We start from the raw sequence: 19,550 nt of genomic DNA on the forward strand, positions 1-19,550 counted from the left end.
CCGGTGCCTGACATGGCGGGCCTCCGGGAGCGGGTGGGTCCCGGCCGCCCCCGTGGGAGCGGGCAGCGCCGCCGCCCGGACCGGGCCCTGCGGGACCGAGGACGCGGGACCCCGCCGTCGGTGCCCCCCGCTCCGTCCAGCCGCCTCACTGGGGGATCCTGCAGCCCATGTCGCTCTTTGGGAGGGGGGCTGGAGCCCCCCCGGCTGCACCCCTGGTAGCGGGGTGTCCTCTTGCCCCAGCTCTGCCTCCCGAAGGGGCTTGACCCTCTGGGGGGCTGCTTGGACAGGCGGAGGTGGCTGTTGGGCAGTTTGGGTGCTCACAGGTGTTCCTCTTCTGTCCCGACAGAGCCACTGCCATGGCAACCCAAGTGCTGGGGCAGTCCGGTGGGAACAGCCTCTTCCCCGGCGGTGCCAATATCGGCATGGCGTTGTCCAACGACATGTATGACTTGCACGACCTCTCTAAAGCCGAGCTGGCAGCTCCTCAGCTCATTATGTTGGCCAACGTGGCCTTGACGGGAGAAGTCAATGGCAACTGCTGCGATTACCTGGTCGGAGAAGAGAGGCAAATGGCAGAACTGACAACGGTGGGGGACAGCAACTTCTCAGACAGCGATGGAGAGGGCATGGAAGATACCCAGGCTGCAGAGAGTGACCGCGAGCCACCTGAAAATGTGGAATTAAGCCCTCTTGAAGTTCCCAGCACGGAAACCCAAGGTGCAGCTGCTTGCCCCCCTCCTAAGACTCCCAGCGTGGACAAAGATGGCTCGTTGGAAGCACCGGGTACTCCAGAAAGCACAGAGGACAAGTGTAAGAGCTTGAAGAGCAAGCCCTTCCGTTGTAAGCCTTGCCAGTATGAGGCAGAGTCCGAAGAGGAGTTTGTGCATCATATCAGGGTTCACAGTGCTAAGAAATTCTTTGTGGAAGAAAATGCAGAAAAGCAAGCCCAGGTGAAGGAGTCTGATTCTTGCACCGCAGAAGAGGTGGATTTCTCTAAGGGCCCGATCCGGTGTGATCGTTGTGGCTATAACACTAACAGATATGATCACTATCTGGCTCACTTGAAGCACCACAACAAAGCAGGGGAAAATGAGAGAGTCTACAAGTGTACCATATGCACTTATACTACTGTCAGTGAATATCACTGGAAGAAACATCTAAGAAATCATTTTCCCAGAAAAGTGTATACCTGCTCACAATGCTCCTATTTTTCAGACAGGAAGAACAATTATATTCAACATATTCGAACTCACACAGGTAAGTCTTTAATCTTTTTTCATTTAAGCGTGGTAAGAGTGCTGGGAAACTGTGATGAATGAAGCAAGCCCAGAGTCTCCTATTTGCAAAGTTCATTGCACCCTGATAAAGCTGTGCGCTCTCACCTCAGTGCTACCAGGTTGTAGCTTCATGGAAGTGTGGATTTGGTTGGGGCTCCAGTCTGCAGTCCTAAAGGACTGAGAAAATCCCAATGTCAGGGCTCCAAGAGGAGACAAAGAGCATCCTGTTTAGTAATTTTAAGCTAAGTAATTTTTTGAAGAGGGCATGGCAAAGTGTGCCTGTGATGATTGTCAGGGAAGGCTGCCTAAATCCCATAGGTAATTTTGAAAATGGTAGATTCAGACTGAGCTGAAACTTGACTAAGTAATTACAGAGAAAAGCGAGCTGATATACACATGTGAAGGAGCCCTCCAGCATCTAGAGTCAGAATAAGAGTTGAGTAGTGTTCACAGAATCACAGAATGATGTGGGACCGGAAGGCACCTCTGGAGATCATCTAGTCCAACCCCCCTGCCAAACCAGGTCCACCTACAGCAGGTTGCACAGGAACATGTCCAGGCGGGTTTTCAGTGTCTCCAGAGAAGGAGACTCCACCACCTCTCTGGGCAGCCTGTTCCAGTGCTCTGCCACCCTCAGAGTAAAGAAGTTCCTCCTCATGTTTAGATGAAACTTCCTATGTTCCAGTTTGTGACTGTTGTCTTTTGTCCTGTCACTGGGCACCACTGAAGAAAGACTGTCCCCATCCTCTTGACACCCGCCCTTTAAGTATTCATCCCTAGGGAATGAATTCTTCTTAATGTACAGAGGCCTTTTCTAAGGTCTGCAGTAGCCAGAAGTAGCCACATACTCCTGTTGGCCTAGAGGAAGCCCTTGAGGGAACCTCTGGCCTGATTTCCTGTCTTCACCTAAGGCTTGTGTTCGTAATCTCAAGGAAAAGAGATTGTGAGGCCCCTTTCTACTCTGGTTTATACCAAGTGGAATCGGAGGACCTTTGGTGTTGCTGGGGCTGCAGGTGGTTTAGGAAACACCTTGCTTTGTACCAGAGCCTCACCAGCCTCTCCCATGGGGAGTCCTGAAGTGGTCCCAAACTGGAGGCTCCCAAGGCCAAAACCAGCAAGGCACCTCACCTCTTTAGGCAAGGAGGTACAGTTGCTTTGCCTCCTGATCCTTTTTATGGAAGCAGGAGGGCAGTTCAGACCTTCCCTGCAGCTTCTCAGAAGCTTTTATTTCCCCCTTGTCAGCGCTTTCTGAGGAGAGGGCAGGCTCAGTAACCATCTTCTACTGAGCTGACCTGACTCGGTTCCCCTTTATTGTAGGCTACGCCGGCTGAGCAAAACGCTGGGGAATTTCTCCTTTGAAGTCATGTTCTGTCACAGCAGTGACTGGAATGGTTTGGAGGCTTCAGTGCAGTTGTCTGCAGCTGTCTGGAAGGGGAGGGCTGGGCTTGAGCTCAAGTGTGCAGAAGTTTGTTGTGCTCCTCAGCAGGCTTTAGGATCTGCTTTGACTGGCTTGGGAGGGTCTGCTGGGATTTTTAGTGCTGTTTTAAGACATACTCTTCTCCTAACAATAGCCACGTGCTGGTGTTGTTTAGAGAATACCATCAGTTTAAAAATCAATCCTGTCTAAATATTTTTTTTCCCAAACATGTAAACAAAGATTATTGTGAGAGGTGGTAGGAAAATGGTGTGGTTTATACTTCAGCTTGTTTTCACTGTGTGCATTGGGGGAGGTAACAGGGAAGAGAACAGGTAAAAATGGCAAAATAATAGGAGAAAATGAAATAAATCATCTGGGGAGCTCATGGCCAAATGTGAGCACATGCTGTGGTGCCTGTCTGTTTTACATTTGTCTTGACTTAAAATTCATCCCTGCTTGTGTTCGTACATGACATGAGGTCCCCGCTCTGATCTCTGAAAGCTCTTGTTGAGTTTTACAGGAGGTAACCATGAAAGCACGTTTGCTGAGGAAGCACTCTGTTGTTGCAGCATTTGACCAATTTACCAGTGAACTGTATCAAAATTTTAAAAATCAAGCATGTTAAACTGTGTAGGGTATTGTCCAGTTCTTCATTTCTCCTTTAAAAATAGTGGCGCAATCAAGGTTTCTGACTCTTAGGTTTGCCATGTCTTATCATTATTTTAATTAAGCTGAAACGAATGATTATGACTTAAGCAATTTTTAGTCCACCCTGGTAGTTGTTTCATTGCTAGATTTTACCTAAAAGTTAAGATTTTTTTTCAGCCAGTTCTCACTGGGTAAAAATCTTTCAGATCTGTTAGTAGAATAATTTAGGAATGTGTCATGTTTCCAGTAACACTGATTTTGTGGGGGAGAGTGTTAAATCTACAGGAAGAGAATTAGAAGAATGACAAAGCTGCAGGCAGGTGTATTTATACACCAGGCTAAACGTTTCTGTTGGTATTAATGTGTAATCAATTTCCTTAAAAAACACAAACAAAACCAACAACGCACAAAAAAATCTCCCCCAAGAAATTGACAACCCACCCCCTAAAAAAAACAAACAACAAAAAACCCAAACAAACAGAAAAAACGCCCACAGATATTTTGTAGTCAAAAGTGTTTGCAGACTGTTAATATAACAGCACTGAATTTAATAAAATCTCTCCGAATAATACTAAAATATCTTTGGATTATAGTTTTCATTTAAAACTTTCAGTAAAACACTTGCTGAAAAAAGATGAGAGGGACACACATGCATACTGCATTTTCTTCCTATTTTATGGGTTCAGTATATTAAGAAAGTTGCCATTGTTTGCTTCTTTAGTTTCCTGAGGTTAGATAGTTTTTTGGATAGGTTAATGTAGGTTAAATATAGGTTAATAATAGGTTAAATAGTTTTTGGATAGATAACTTTTTTCTCTCTCCTATTTTTTGTAGTTCACCTGCTTTTTTTTTTTCCTGTGTGGGAAAATGCAGATAATTGGATTCTCTGAGCCATCCAGTTTTCTGAAGCACTGGCTCTGTACAGAGCAGTTTCCACAGGATCAAATGCGCTGCTGCTGCTGGAGAAAAGCTGTCTCAGTTTTCTCTCTGTCCTGGGACCGGTTGATTCAGCTCACTAAAATGGCAGTAAAATATTCTTTTCCTCTTCCCCGGGTTGGTTTTCCGCAGGTTAGTGAGCTGAATCCACTTAGGAAGGGCACATAAAAATGCCAGAGCACACGGCCAGGCGCAGGGAAGGGAGCTGCCTGCTCGGACCGTTTGTGGTGGGAGAAATACTGATCCCGAGCATGTTTGGGGACAGCGGGAAGGCAGGCAGAGGTTATCCACTTGCCTGTGGCTTGTGTCCATGTGGGAAAGCCAGGTGTCCATGAACCCACCCTGTACTGGAAGATAACCGTGCAGCTTATGACAGTGCTCCTGTGGCAGGGTGCTGACACACATGGGGCACCTCTGGCAGAGGGATGGTTTAAGGACCCTGCAGGTGGTCCTCAGTTTGTCAGCTGGGAGAGCTACATCTGTAGGAGCCCCTCTGCTGCCCGGCAGGGGAGAGGTGGGAGGTGTTCAGGCCCTTCCCTTCCTTTGCTGGTGGGGCAGAAAGGAACCATTGTGTCGGGGACAGATCAACCTGGATTCGTTTGTGTTCATTAGGCGTGTTAGACCAAGTTTTGACTTGATTTATCCCATCAACTATCCACACTGCTGATCCTGGAACAGTACTACTTGCAAGACAGTGCAGTATTGTTCTCATTTTTTTCCATTTTACTTGTTAGAAGCAATTTCTAGAAAACTTAAATGAAAATCATCTGCAGGGCTATATAGATAAGACATCTACCTCGGGTATCCCCGGTGTTTAGTCTTTAGCTTTGGGCTGTCTTTTTTTTTTTTTATTTTGGTTGCCACCAGACGTCTTTCTTGCTTGCCAGTGCTTTGAAAGTTTGATGGAAGCTGTTTAGTTTCAAGCAGACAGAACTTCTAATAGCATTACAAAAAACCTTTATAAAGAGGTGATCTTAAACTCATTCACAGATGTCAGTCTGCCTGTTCATTTACATAGAGTTACATGCCTGCTTAAGCTTTTGCTAGTTTGGGGTTTATTCTTTAAGTGTCTTGTGGAGAGGGTTCTTTTTGATGGCTTGTTTGCATATAATGAGTCTGTAAAATTACAATAAAAATCCTTTGGGGGATAACTAGCATTTTATAAAAGAGCCTTTACAGTGTAGCCAGGCATTTAATTCTCGAGTGGCAATAGCACATTTTAAACTAGTTGCTTTCATGATACTTTAAATCTAGTATGTTTCATTGCTGTACCCTATATAAAATACCTAGAAGAATGCCTTTTCCACATTCTTAATGTTGTAGGTGACTTTAAATATATGAAATTTCAGGTAATGGGAAGAAGACATGACTGAAAATTCCAGGACCTTTGGCCACATTTTCAGATTGTAAGGAGTAATTTAAAAACAAAACCATTTCTTTATAACAAAAGGCCTACCCCTCCCTTGTACATGACTTAATCTTATTGTGTGTATTGCACCAATCTCCTACCTTGTTTTAACTGGAAAGGGGGGTATGGCTGTTGGGGTGAATTTACCTTTAAACTGCTGATCTAATCAAGAAGTGTAATCAAGATAGTCTAAGTGTTTGTTAGGTGGAAGAAATGTGGTTTAGTCTGCATGACAAAGACAGCTTCTACTTCTATTTTGGCAAAGGCCTGCACCAGAGCCTCTCATCACATAGTGGCAGGTGAAGGTCTTTGCTGCTGAAGATAGAGCTGTGTCTCTCTGAAAGTGAAGTGAAGGGGGTTTGGGCCTGTATGCAAGGGCTTTTGCTGACATCTAGGTCTCAGTGACTTGGGAGGGCATGTTGGATGTGTGCTTCAGCTGATGTAGCAAAATGCAAAACATAATGTTGATGACTTGAATAAATGCTACAATCAAATAACTTATTTTTCTCTTCCCACCTTCACTCCCCTCTTCTGTTGTGAGTATCTACCCAAGACTAAAAAGTGCTTTTACAACTTATAGTGGAGACACGGCAGCCTAGATCTCTCAGCTCTGCTAGCAGTTTGGGGGAAACACCCCTGGTACTTATCTGGACCTGCCTAACAGACATTAATTCTAAAACTAACTGCCTTTATTTGGGGCTTGTCTTCACATGAAAAGGATTTTCAAGTATCATTGTACTGATAGCTACACAAGCTAACTGTCCCTTGTGGAGACCTAATTTATGGCAGGTTAGTTTCCATTAGTTCTCCAGAAACAATAGCTCCGCAGGCAGAGAGATTTGAGCCTTCAAAATAAATGTTGCTGCTACACTTGAGCTTTTGCTAGCAGTGTGGTTTCACTGAGCAGGGCATCATGCTTTTCCATGCTCCAAGCTAGTTTCATGCTGCCAATAAAACTTTGGAACTAGAGACCCAGTCTCTATCAGCACCTGTGGTCTGGCAAATGCAGGTCCAAGCTAAATGCATAGTTGTTCCCCATCTTAATCCAAATTAAACATGGAGGTTTCAGGTAAGGTGTTAAGTGAAGCAAGAACATACCTGGTTTCTTACAGGATCTGTATCTTCTGTGCATCTTGTGGGTGCTGGGAGAAAATGCTGTGGGAAAGTTGGCTCTGGTGTCTTAGGGCTTCCTAAAAGTGGCTGTAATCTTTTTGCCTGAGGTTACCGTCTGACCCCAGATGGACATGAAGATGTGTCTCTTTTTTATTCTGCCCCTTCAACACTTACGTTCATAAAGCATGACATGTTGCAGTTGTCCAGCTCAGGCATATGCTTCTCACTGTGTTCCTTTGCTGAGAGATAACGTGCCCTCAAATACAACTCTGGGATCCATGACAACCTCATACGTATGGCTCCATAACCAAGTTTTGGAATCAGCTGTGTTTCAGTAACTAATTTGCTGTTTGTTTTTGCAGGAGAGCGACCCTATCAATGTGCTATGTGTCCTTATTCCAGCTCTCAGAAGACCCATTTAACCAGGCACATGCGCACCCACTCAGGTTGGTAAGGGGCAACAGCAGCATGACTGGGGAAAAGGGGGTGGTTTGCAGAATCACAGCATAGTTGAGGTTGGAAGGACCTCTGGAGGTCATCAATTTCCAGCAGAGCCACTTATTGCAGGCTGCCCAGTTCTGTGTGAGATGTCATCTCATCCAGTACAGCCTGAGCTCCTGTTGTAACAGGTTGTCTTTACCTGCTAAGGAAGTGCTAAGTGTCATTAATAATAAGTGATAACAGGGGAATATATCTTTTTCTTTCCCTTTTACTCTCCAAGATGTATTCTGGGGTTCACAGGGCTGCTCTAGTAGTCCTTGGGATGTAGTAGCAAATACAATGTTGTGATGATACAGGAGCAGATTCTTGCCTGCTGCCACAACTCAGTTCAAATCAATGAAGCTAGAAGAATTCTGAGCAGCTCAGAGTCTTCCCTGTAATGTCTGTGATCTCATCTCATCCGAGGGTTCCGAGGGAAATGTAGCTTTTGCTTATTATTACAGAAAGATGCAATATAGTGTCTGCTTGTGGCAAGGAGACAGAGGAGAAAAGAGCAAACTCAGAGGGTGTTCACAAGCGACTCAGTCTTGTGGCACTGGAAGCCAAATCAGTGATTTTCACTAGCCTTTATTTCCCATTACTGGCCATAAGCTGTGGTGTTACAAACATATCCTGCACTCCTTCTCTTGTGACTCTCTTTTTGAATGAATTAATAGCGTGTTTGTGAGTAGTAACAGCATAGGCAGGCTAGACACGAGTGCAGTTGTCCTTTGTGACCCTCCTGGAGGAGCTCAGGCCAATCTTAGCCTGTGCTTTTGGTTTGCTGATACCTGCATTGACCAGACCTAGATGAATTCCTAATCCTAGCAAACAGTAGTGAAAGTCTACTGAACAGTAGTTCTTTCCGTTTCAATAGATGAGTCTTCGAAGTGAAACCAGAAAGCAAGCAGTTTTAACTGTAGTGGAGGGGGGTTTGGGCCCATTAAAAATAGCCAGCTTTAAAATGACGTGCCAATATTTTGTTTTGAGAATTTTGTGAATTAAATACTCCGCTTCCACAAACAAAAATAGTTTTTGGCTGAATCTCTGGGCTAAATGCAAATTAGTAAATGGTTTGGTCAGTACTGAGCCTGGAAGCCATTTCACGAACGCCTTAACTCTCCCCTTGTCTGTAGAAGGAAGAAGAGGTGAGGAGTGGGGTCTGTCCTTGGCCCTTGAAGGTGTGGGAGGGAGGGTGTGAGCTGTGCTGACAGAAGTGGGAGTGCACATGGGACTCTTGCTATCAGGGGTGTTTTATTAATAGCTCTCATAACTTCTATTGCGTGTATTGCCACATTGCCCAGGCAGCTGAACCTTTTCTGTGGCAATTTCTGGACTCCTGCAGTTCACAGGCTGGCCTTTTAAGGCAAACTGGTGCTGGAGCTTTCTTCACATGTCAGAGAGTGAACAACAGTGGTTTAGAGCCTACTGCACAACTGCAGCTGTGTTGTTAGCCATCTTGATACTCGTCCTTTCCACTTGAGCGACAAAACCCCTGCATTTAGAGGTGGTGATGAACACAAACTCTGCACCTATAATCTTTGCAGCCACTGTTACCCTGTTGCAGCCACCTCTGAGACCTCTGCTTGTTCAAGCACACGTAGGAGAGAGGCTGTTCTCGTCCTCGCTCTATGTAAGGTGGAACTGTGCCTTGAAGCGTAGGCGATAACAATCCATACTTGTGAGAAGGCTGATCAGTGAAGCACATCAAACTTAAATGTGAGGAAAATGTCAGGGGGGCAAAAAGGAAAGAAGATAGGCTGAAGATGATAGGGAGTCAAAGTAACCCTTCTCTAAATAATAATAAGATCTTGCAGGCAGACATTAAATGATCTAGACTCCTAAACAGGTGTCCCCATCCTTCCTGCCAAGGAGGCAGCACAGCTGTTTATAAAGTTTGTGAGGGCGTTGCACATCAGCTGTGTGGCTAACCCACAAACAGACACCACAGCCACGCTGACTTCATCTTCAGTGCAGGCTGCTCTGGGCTCTCTGGTCGTGCTGCAGCGGGAATGTGGGCAGGGGTGGGGAGAAGTGCTGTTGTACCCCGAGCACAAGGGGCTGGAGTGGATTGTCAACATACTTAGGAAGTGGCACGCATTAGTCTTGCAGGTTAGTTTTGAGGTGCTGGTTCAGATGCTCGGGAGCATCCTAAATTCCTCAGCTGAATTTGCACACGCACAGATGTTCTTGAAGTGTTTCTGGACTTGAGCTGTTGCGCCAGAAGTGTTTTTCCTGTTTGCTTTGATGTGTAAATGGAAAGCCACTTCTGCTGTAGCCGCATGCACTAAAGCAGAACATTTCAAGAACACTTCTGCAAAACTGTAAATGCAGATTTCAGTGTGGCTTTGGGCTGCAGCTGGTTGGCTTGGCAAGAGTAACCTGCAGCCAGTATGCCTTGTGTTTGAGACACCCTAACAGTGAACTGTATCATGAGAGGTAAAGATCATCTGAGCAGAGTGACCCTTTCACGCGCTTTGGGTTTTGCTGGCTTTTTCCCCTCCTTGTTTCCTTTTCAATGCAAACATGAAGTATGCTAAATCTGTGTAAAGTTGGACTTTTTTGAAACGTTTGTGTGAAACTGCTATTCATCAAATGTTAACGTTTCCATTTTTCTACAATGCATTCAATGGACCAGTTGGGTATGGATTCCATTTGCTAATATTACTGTAGAGAGATCTCTGCCGGTATGTATGCATAGCCAGAACCTGTGACCTTGTTACTGCTTGTTTGGTTTTGGATCCCCTTCCTCCCAACCCTTGCCCCTTCTCTCTTTTTTTTGTATTTTGTTCTTGGTGTCTTGTGAACGTGTTTGTGACTTGTGGATTCCTTACGTTGATTTTACTTTAATTTTAAAGGCGCATGGATAATTTTTTTCCTTTTATTTTTGAGTTTCATATTTCTGTATCTGTATGAGCGGGAAGTGATTTCCTCACCCCCACCCCCAGCCCCCCGTGCTTAATAATCACCATCATTCCCTTCCACCCTTCCTTCCTTAGGTGAGAAGCCATTCAAATGTGATCAGTGCAGCTACGTGGCCTCAAACCAGCACGAAGTAACTCGTCACGCCAGGCAGGTTCACAATGGGCCGAAGCCTCTGACTTGCCCACACTGTGACTACAAAACGGCCGACCGCAGCAATTTCAAAAAGCACGTTGAGCTCCACGTCAATCCGCGCCAGTTCCTCTGCCCTGTTTGTGATTACGCAGCCTCCAAAAAATGTAACCTGCAGTATCACATCAAATCCAGGCATCCCGACTGTTCTGACATCACCATGGATGTTTCGAAGGTGAAGCTACGGACGAAAAAGAGCGAAGCTGACTTTTCTGAAAGCGGCAATGACAAAGCGGAGAAGGAACAGGCTAAAGGGGATTCAGCTGCAAAGAAAACTGAGAAGATTGTGAAAGTGGAGAAAAAAGATAATTTGGCAAAGGAAAAGAAGCCAACGAGCAATGTTTCTGCAGGCCAGGTGACAACCAGAAGTCGGAAATCAGCTTCAGAAAACAAGGAGGTGGATATTAAAACGGAGAAAAATACTGAGAAAACATGTAAAACAAAGAAGATCAAAAGAAAAGCAGAGGCTGAGGTAACTTCCTCAAAGCAAGAGCCTGCAAATGATACCTCAGCAGTAACGAAAAAGAAAAAGAAAGTGGAAACTAAACTCAGAGACTGCCAGGAATCTCAGAAGAGTGATGTTGTACCAGAGGAGGAGGAGGAGGAGCCTAAAAAGCAAAACTCTTGCCTCAAGAAAAACAGAAAAAAGAAAGCTCTGAAAAATAAGCACGGTAAGAAAAGCGGTAAACTCGATCAGGAGAAGATGGAGGACGAGGAGATGCCAGACGAGTCTTCCATCACAGAAGAGGATGGATGTGGGAAGCCTGATGCTGAGGGCAGCGACCAGAAGGAGCAAGATCCCACTGACACGGCGACATTAAACAGTGATGGTGGCCACGCTCCCAAGGGACAGAGCACCGATCCCAAAGGAAGCTGTGTACAAGATGCAGGGCAGCCTTGTCTGCCAGCTCAGGATGCAGACACAGAAGCTGAGGTAGAGGACCAAGAAATGCCTGCTGCAGCAGGAGACAGCGAAGACACTGTTGGTGAAAAGGAGGAGACAAAGGTGGACAGAGGGGAGGATGCATCCTCTGAAGAATCTTCCCATGCAGTGTCTTCTGAAAAAAACTTGGATGCGCCCATGGATGCGGTACCAGATCTGGCGCCTGAGAAGGAGCCAGAGGAAACCTGCGTGGCAGAAACTGTGAGTAACTCAGACCCAATGGACCTGACTAAGAGGTGCCTGCCAGCGACAGAGCCAACAGGAGATGCCATGCCGGCACCTGCGCCCCCAGAAGGGTGTACACCAAGCCCTAAGGTAGCTCTGGCCTTACCATCTCCAGATACCACAGCAGTGAGCGAATCTCAGGAAATGGATGAGGATGAGGGCATCCACAGCCACGAAGGCAGCGACATCAGTGACAACATATCAGAAGGAAGCGATGACTCGGGGTTAAACGGCACTCGCTCCGTACCAGAGGAAGCAAGTCCAAAGACATCACAGGGAGCTGCAGACACCCCGGTGGCCGGGGAGAACTATGTGTGTATTTTTTGTGACCGCTCATTTAAAAAGGAAGGTGAATACAGCAAGCACCTCAATCGCCACTTAGTCAATGTGTATTATCTGGAGAAGGCAACGAAAGGGCAGGAGTAGAAGTAGCTGTGGTTTGGGTGAATCTTTTTTTTTTTTGTAAGATCTTATACAGTTTATGTACAGATATTGTAGATTTTTTTTTTCAAGCACGGTTTGCTTTAGTGTCTGCATTGGTTTGTTTTTTTTAAGTTGAAAATATTTTTTGACTTTTTATGTAATGGTGAACTCATTAACTATTGGATCTCTTCATTAGAGAAGGCAGATAAGGTTTATGAGGCTGTGTCCTGTAAAGTCAGTGTAAGCTTCTAGTCTATTAGCTTATGCAGTTCCTTTATAAATTCTTAGGAACAAGACTGTAGCTACCAATACACAAGTTGGATGTTATTAGAGCCATTGGCATTAGTTGCTTTTTGTTCTAGCAGCCAACTCCTTCTTTCTCTCCCCTCTTCCTTCCCCACCCCCCTTTTTTTTAATATTTCTTCTTGATATGTCTTGATGTTCAAAGTGTTAAACTACTTGATGGTTTTTCTATCAGGAAGATAGCTTCTATTACATAAAAGAGCACTTTGTAAAACAAATCAAAGTTGGCTAGTGATGAACATAACTGTTTAAGATAATTATAATTGTGAACGTACATTTCAGATCCCCTAAGCGTGAATGGTGAGCCAAAATTTAGGAGTAGTCCTTCCAACTTTTGATTGGAGAACCTCTGTCTTGATTAATATCTTAATGACTATGATATACAATTGGCTTTGTTGTAGGGGAGCAAGTTTGTTATTTTTAATTTCTGGGTTGGTTTTTTTTTTTTTTTTTGATTGTGCTTTAAGGGCTTAAATATTGCACATTGTTTTTGATTTTTACCTATGCAGTTTAATCCTTTAGGAATAGCGCTTGTGCAGTACATGTACACTTTATATATGCATGTTTGGTTTTGTTTGTGTACGTTCTTTTTCTTTGGAAATGTTCAGATTTGTTGCTTACCATGGGACAGTTTCCTGTGACAGTTTTCTGTGATGCTCTTTACTGCAAATTTTTCTTGTTTTCCTGGGGTATTATTAGTTGTGTATGAAGTTGCTTGAAATTAGGAAGTGCTTGGCTATATAAGTTTGACTGGCTTTAAAATAATGGTGTTCTTGAGCAAAATGATACCAATTTGATTTCAAAACACTATTTTATAGGATGTTTTTGTTGTGGAAATGCCACTTCTGCTGTTTTGAAGACACATACAGAGTAATAAATTCTGATTTATAATTTGGAATCACTGGACAGGAAAACACTCTCAATGGAAATGGTCTGCAGATTCTGCAAGTCCAGATGACTTATTTTTCTTTTTCCTCCTTGCCCTTTTCATTTCTGCAGTGGACAGCAGTCCAACTTAATGAGCTTAGAATTAAAATAGTAGCACTGATAAAAGTATGTTAAAGTAACGTCTCACACACCAAAAAACCAAATAAAAATACACCAACTGGTAAGCAACAAACCTGGCATTAAAACCTGTAGGAATTCCTGCTCCTTATTCATTCAAGTTCTATTTAATAAAATCATCCTGCTTCCATGCAGAGAGAAACATGTAAGTGATCATATTGTCATCTCAGGTCTACATGTCATACCAGGAGTTTTTCATTCTAAACAGATGTTAATTTCTGGCACACACAAACACAAGAGAGATTGCATACTCACTGCTTGGAGCCAACCAGTGGCAAAATGTAAAGAAAATCCAAGCCAGCAGGGACAAAGCAAAACCCTCCAGTCCCATCTCTGCACTCTTCTGGCTGTCATTTTCTGCCTGTTCTGTGGGAGGAGTTGGGGACAGCTTCTCTGGTTGTCAACTCCAAAGAGGCAAATTTAGAGGCAGGTGTCATGAGGAGAGTGGAGTTGAGGAGCTCAGAGAGTATTTATAAGAGCACTTCATGGCAAAGACTCTCGATGTAACCTCTGGAATAAACCCTGTTCTCTGCGTGTCCCCACATCATCCTCCCCTCCAAACAACCCCACTGCCTTGAATGAATAGAGAGCAACAGTGCTACATTGCTTCTGCTTTTGGGAGAGATTGGTAATAGGAGGCCAAAGATTTGAGAGGGAAGGCATCCCTCGTGGCAGAAATAAGTTGTATAATGTATAGTGAGTTTTTGTTTGTTTAGATAGTGTTCAATCCTTACCTTGGCTGCGACAATCATTGTCAACTGAAGATCAAGTTGCAACTATATTTATGTTAAATGTTAAGAAAATAAACCTAGTTGAATTGTTTTCCTAAACAACCAGTTGTAATAGTCTTAGATGTATTTTTTTTTCTTCATAGTGGTGTTTCCTTTATATATAAATGTTGCCACCATTTGTGAGTGATGTGAGCAGATACTGGGAATTCCAGTACTGTGTAGAGGTTTTATAGCTCCCTTCATATCCTTGCGAAGAGCCTTTGCCATCTTCTGAGAGACTTCAAGGACTTTAGCTATGTGGATAAATAAATTTGTGGACTGGCATGATAATTTTTCTGGTTTGTTTTTAAAGGAAAGTAAGGATGTTGACTGACTTTAAATCTCTCTCTATGAGATAGTAACAAAAGATGTGATTCTCTGAGGTACTCTGCACATTTCTGGGAAGTGGTCAAGGTTTCAATGCTCAATCTGAGAAGAACTCTTTGAAGACAGCAGTCGGCTCCTGTTCAGCAGTGTTTCTTACCACAAGATTAGAAACTGAAAATAAATTATTAACATATTACGAGGAAGAAAGGTTGATTCTTTCTTTCCGAGACCCATCAACGATGTCCTGAAATACCTAATATTGGTGCAGAACTGTGTTGGAATTCTGTGCTTGGTTAAGACCGTGGTTTGGGAGTATGTTACAGTAAAGCAGCAAGGATGTTATTCATTATGTATACCTAGAATGTTAGACATTTCTAGTTTTGAGTATTAGAGGAGGGTGCAGATCAGGTAACCCACCATATACGGTGGTCTTACATTGCTGTATCTACCTTTAAACAATGTGTTTTGGGGTGGGTTTTTTTTTGTTCTTTTTCAATATTCTTAAATTATTTTGTGTTGTTTTTGCCAATGCTAGCATTTTTGTGTTTCTTGGCAATAATGCCTGTACGAGTGTCCAACCTCTGATAGGTGGTTGGAAGGATTAGCAACTGCCCTGGGAAATGATCTAGAAGTGGGTAGCTAGGCATTAATAATCCATGGTATTGTAATTGCTATTTCTGGATTTTGATGATCTAGACTGGAACTTGTAGTCGTTTAAAGAGGAAGAATGTTTAACAACTGACAGGCCAGTTAAGATGGTAACGTCATTGATTTCAACAGATTTAATTGATATCAACGGATTTAATGTAGCTGAAAGGTATTAAATCAAATTCAAGAGTTTTTTGAATGTCACTTGTGTAGATATGTGGCGTGCATACAATATTAACAGAATCCAAATAGCTAATGGAATTGTTTTATGTGTACATATGTTTTTCCCCTTCTTAAATTACACTAGCTAACAAACTTTTGTAAGCTGGCATGGAAACATGTTTATGATGTTTAGTTGCACCATGTTTGATGCTTTTACAGTGCAATACTTGTATTCTCTGAATTAAACCAAAGGTAATTTTTTTTTTTCATGCTCTCTCTACTGTAGTGCATGATAGTCTTTTCTACGTTTGTTATAGATTTAAAACAAGCCAGATCGTACATCCTGTTTTTACCTAAAACATGTATAAGAAGCCTTTTGTTCAAAATGTAGTATAAACTAAATTGCATTATATTAACCCTTACAAGTGTATTTTCCTAAGCATAGTTATGATTAAATAAACTTTATTAAGGAACTTGGCAGCTTCTATCTCCCGGTTATTAATGGCTGTGAGAGCCGTTTGTAACTAAAGGCAGGAGCAGTGCAAGCATCGTTGATGGAGCTCTTCACGACCTCAGACCAGCGTGGTGTGGGGCAGCTGGAGCACAGATGCCCTGTGTCTGCACACAGGGGTTTGCCTGCAGACAGGGACAACGGCTCCAGAAATAACAGTCTTTCTCCATTTCAACCTGCTGCAGTCGTTTCCCTGCCCACTTCAGCGAGGGCAGGGCACAAGGTGGGAGATGAACGTACATACACACACAGACAAAGTTCAAACTTAATGGTGGACCTGTCTGTGACTTGGTGGGACAGGCCTGGTGGGCCTGGAATCCGTATTCCCTGGAATCCATTTCCCTGGAATGCATATTCCCTGCCATGCAAGAAGAAATGCAACTTGGTGGAAGCTGCGGATTTTAAATTTTGAGTTTCAGAGGTAATGCAGGTGGCAATTCCTCCCGCGTTCCAAACAGGTCTCTGGTGCTGTCTCATTTGGGGAATTAACGGATTTATAAAGCTGAGGTCACCCATCATCCCTGTGGCTACGATACTGTCTATGTGGTTATGGAAAATGCCGTGTGAGCTGTGGAGTGCGGTGTAGCCTGCAAGGATGGCTTTTCATCTCTCTGCCAGACCGGCCCTTCTTGAAGACCTGAGCTGGGTAAGCCCACGATGCTAACCTGCCTTCTAGGGCTTGGGCATTCTTACCTCCTACTAATAATGCAGAACAATTCCTATTTGCCAAGGGATCAAGGCAAATGACATTTGATGAACTTGTGGGGATAGTTGTGTATGCAGCTGCTGCGGCTTCGAACAATTCGGGATGCTCCTTGGAGCATAAGTAGTGAACTGTTGTCTTCTCCGATTAAATATTTTCTCTTAAACAATGCCCCCCCAGCAGTCATCATGGTCTGTGGATGGGGATTTGGGTTTCTGAGCCGAGCAGTTGGTGGAGCAGCAGAAAGCAGGGTGCACTGCTGGCACAGGACACAGCCCTGGGGGGCTGCCATCGCCTGGGGAAGGGGCAGGTTTGGATTTGCCCCCTCCCAGTCTCGTAGGCGGTGCGTAGGCAGTTTATGGCAATGTAAGGAGAGGGAGCAGGAGTGGTACCCGAGTCCACCTGCCAGCTGCCAGGGAGATGCTCCGGGAGCCTGGCGTGGAGCCGGCAGGGTCTGGGTCCCTCTGTGCCTCTTCGCCTGCCCTGTGTGAGTTAATGATTTCAAACTGGATCGATAGAGGAGGCCCTGCCCTTTGTACCACCAGCTAGTCCTGACCCCCTGCCCTCAGGAAGGCAGAAGGCGTTCTGGGGACAAGCTGGCTGAAAAGAGAGAGCGCAAGTGGGTTGGCAACATGAGACGTGGTTGTTGACATGGTCCTCAAGAATATGGTTTAGTGATATTTTTTATTGCTTATTTCTTATTTATTTGTTTGTCAGAGTTAGGTTGATGGTTGGACTAGATGGTCTTTATGGTCCCTTCCAACCTAGGCAATTCTATGATTCTATGATTCTATGAAACCATTTTCCCTTAAACCTCCAGGCCAGGTCATCCTTATCTTTGACTAGCTCCTTGCACCTTGGCCGAAAAACCCGCTAGTATTTTCCTGCTAGAAAACCAGGATAAAAACTGCTGGGCTGAAAAAATGTTTAGAAGCTGCTTTATGCTAAGTTGTTTTTTTTTACAGCACTGTGCACACACGGTACCACAAGGCACCAAAGTACCTTGCAGGCCAGTGTGAGCTCCCTCCTGCCCACACATCGAGATGCCCACAAGGTGAGTTAGCTCAAGTCGGGGATGACTTAGCTTCCTGCTGGCCATTTGTACAGGGGCAGAGCAAGCTCATGGCTTAATTCAGCTGCCTCATTCGGGCTTTGCTGATGCTCTGAAGGAGCCGAAATGCTAGGTTCTTGATGTTGGTTTGGTGGTTGGGTTTTGTTTGTTTTTAAAGCTTAGCTGTGTTAACACGAGTGCAAGTGGCTTTATCTTGTTCATGGATAACCTATAGATAGAGAAAGGCAGTTCTAGAAAGGCAAAACCTTTCCCTTGGCCAAGTTGTGTTTTTAAGCTTGGTAAATTGAGTTCCCTGCATGTCCCTCCTTTGCTGGAGGCACCAGACCTGCAGCAAGGCAATGTCCTGGCAGTGCTGTGGCACCCTCGGGCTCAAGCCAGGTGGCTGAACCTGTCTCTTGCCCATGGGCTGGTTGAAGGGGCCATCCTTGGTCTCCTTTTGCCCAGTACAAGTCAGAGCACTCAAAACTGCTGTCATCTGTGGCAGAGACCATGCTGGAGGTGAGGGGACAGATGAGGTTTGTGGCTGGGTTTGTTTCCATCACAAGCAGACGAAGGCGAGTTGGGGCAGAAAGCTGAGTGGGAAGATGTTGACCGGTCCCTTGGTGGGGGTGTGGGGGACAGGGACATCAGCCATGCCCTGGGTGGTTAGGAAGCGACAGGACCACCTCCCAGGTGCTGGTGCAGGTGCCTGTTGCCTTAAGCAGGGACTCGGGAGGTGAAACTGCCAAAGGGCAGTCATTTTTAAGCGGAGATACCATGCACCCCACGTTCACACACGCTCCCCAGCCAATGCATGAGCAGAACAGCAAATGCTGGCCTGCCCTCTCATCTGGCGTGGCTGTTTGCACTCTTTTCAGCATCCCCGAGCCCTGCCATCATGGAGAAAAAAGGAAAAAAGAACAACAAAAAGAAGGCTGAGCTCCTTGCCCGTGGCTGTGCTGGGTGTCCTGGTTTTCATAAAGGGCTCACATGCTTCTCTACTCCATCCAAAAGGCATGAAGCCCTGGGCCGGCTCAGAGCTGGCCAGAATAGCTCTGATTGTGGTTGTTCTGCTTTCTTTCTCTTTTTCTCCTCTTTCTTGATTCAGTGCTGCCTGATGAGGCCAGACTGGGGACCTGAGGCACAGAATAACTCAAAGATGTAGCCACAGCCACACTGTGGCACCCAATATGTGGTGTGGGATGTTACCACTAACTCACCCTCAACAGCAGCTGGTCAAGAATTCCCCCTGGTGTTTCAGCACGCTGCTAGCTGACCTATGTGGACACAACTCTCCTCTGCCACCAGAGGAACTGCTGGGATGGGTCAGGTCAATGCACCACCAGAACGTGGCCCCACCATCAAGTTTCTCCTCCAGCAACAATCATGTTGGACAATCCCTGGCAGTTTAGCTACAAGATTAGTGAAGATGGTTGCTGGTGAGGGGAGTTCATGGGCAATTACAAGCTGTGAATCACAGGAAACTCGGCAGGAAGCAGATGCTAGAACCTTCTTGTCCATTAGGCTCACAGCCCAATGCACCTCTCTCCTATTTTGGCAGTGTTAACAGCGGGCAAAATTTCAGGCTTTACCTGGGACTTGTTCTCCTCTTGCTGTGGAAAACAGCAGCCATTTTCCCAGCTGGGAGTCCCCTGGAATGAGCAGCTCCAAAAAGGGAATAGCCACTGGGCAGGAAAGGAAGCCACTTTTCCTTTTCCTTTTCCTTTTCCTTTTCCTTTTCCTTTTCCTTTTCCTTTTCCTTTTCCTTTCCTTTTTTTGGGTGAGCTGGCGCCACATGGGATCTGTGCCAAAGCAAACCAACCCACAAGCTCCCAGCTGTGGTGGCACGTCCCTGCTTGCAGGGTGGCAGTGAGATGCAGCCCTCCCTTGCCCAGCCCAGTTCTGCACTCCATCCTGCCCCACTCCAGCCCAGCTCTCTGCATTTGAGGGGAAGCTGGGGAGCATCCCCCTCCAGGTACACAAACACCCCCAGGTGCTGCAACCTCCCACCCCCCCCCCCCCCCCC

General features: G+C 45.2%; 1 protein-coding gene across 1 annotated transcript; it reads left to right on the forward strand.

Annotated features, from left to right (window-relative positions):
• The first annotated feature begins 351 nt into the window (after positions 1-351).
• REST (RE1-silencing transcription factor) lies at positions 352-15,739 on the forward strand. Its single transcript, XM_014944909.1, has 3 exons — positions 352-1,257; positions 7,162-7,245; positions 10,279-15,739. Exons 1-3 carry the CDS (start codon positions 357-359, stop codon positions 11,985-11,987), a joined length of 2,694 nt encoding a protein of 897 aa, XP_014800395.1. The 5' UTR covers positions 352-356; the 3' UTR covers positions 11,988-15,739.
• Positions 15,740-19,550: the final 3,811 nt, after the last annotated feature.

This window comes from Calidris pugnax, unplaced genomic scaffold (assembly GCF_001431845.1).
Source record: "Calidris pugnax isolate Ruff unplaced genomic scaffold, ASM143184v1 scaffold15, whole genome shotgun sequence".
Taxonomy (NCBI): Eukaryota; Metazoa; Chordata; class Aves; order Charadriiformes; family Scolopacidae; genus Calidris; species Calidris pugnax.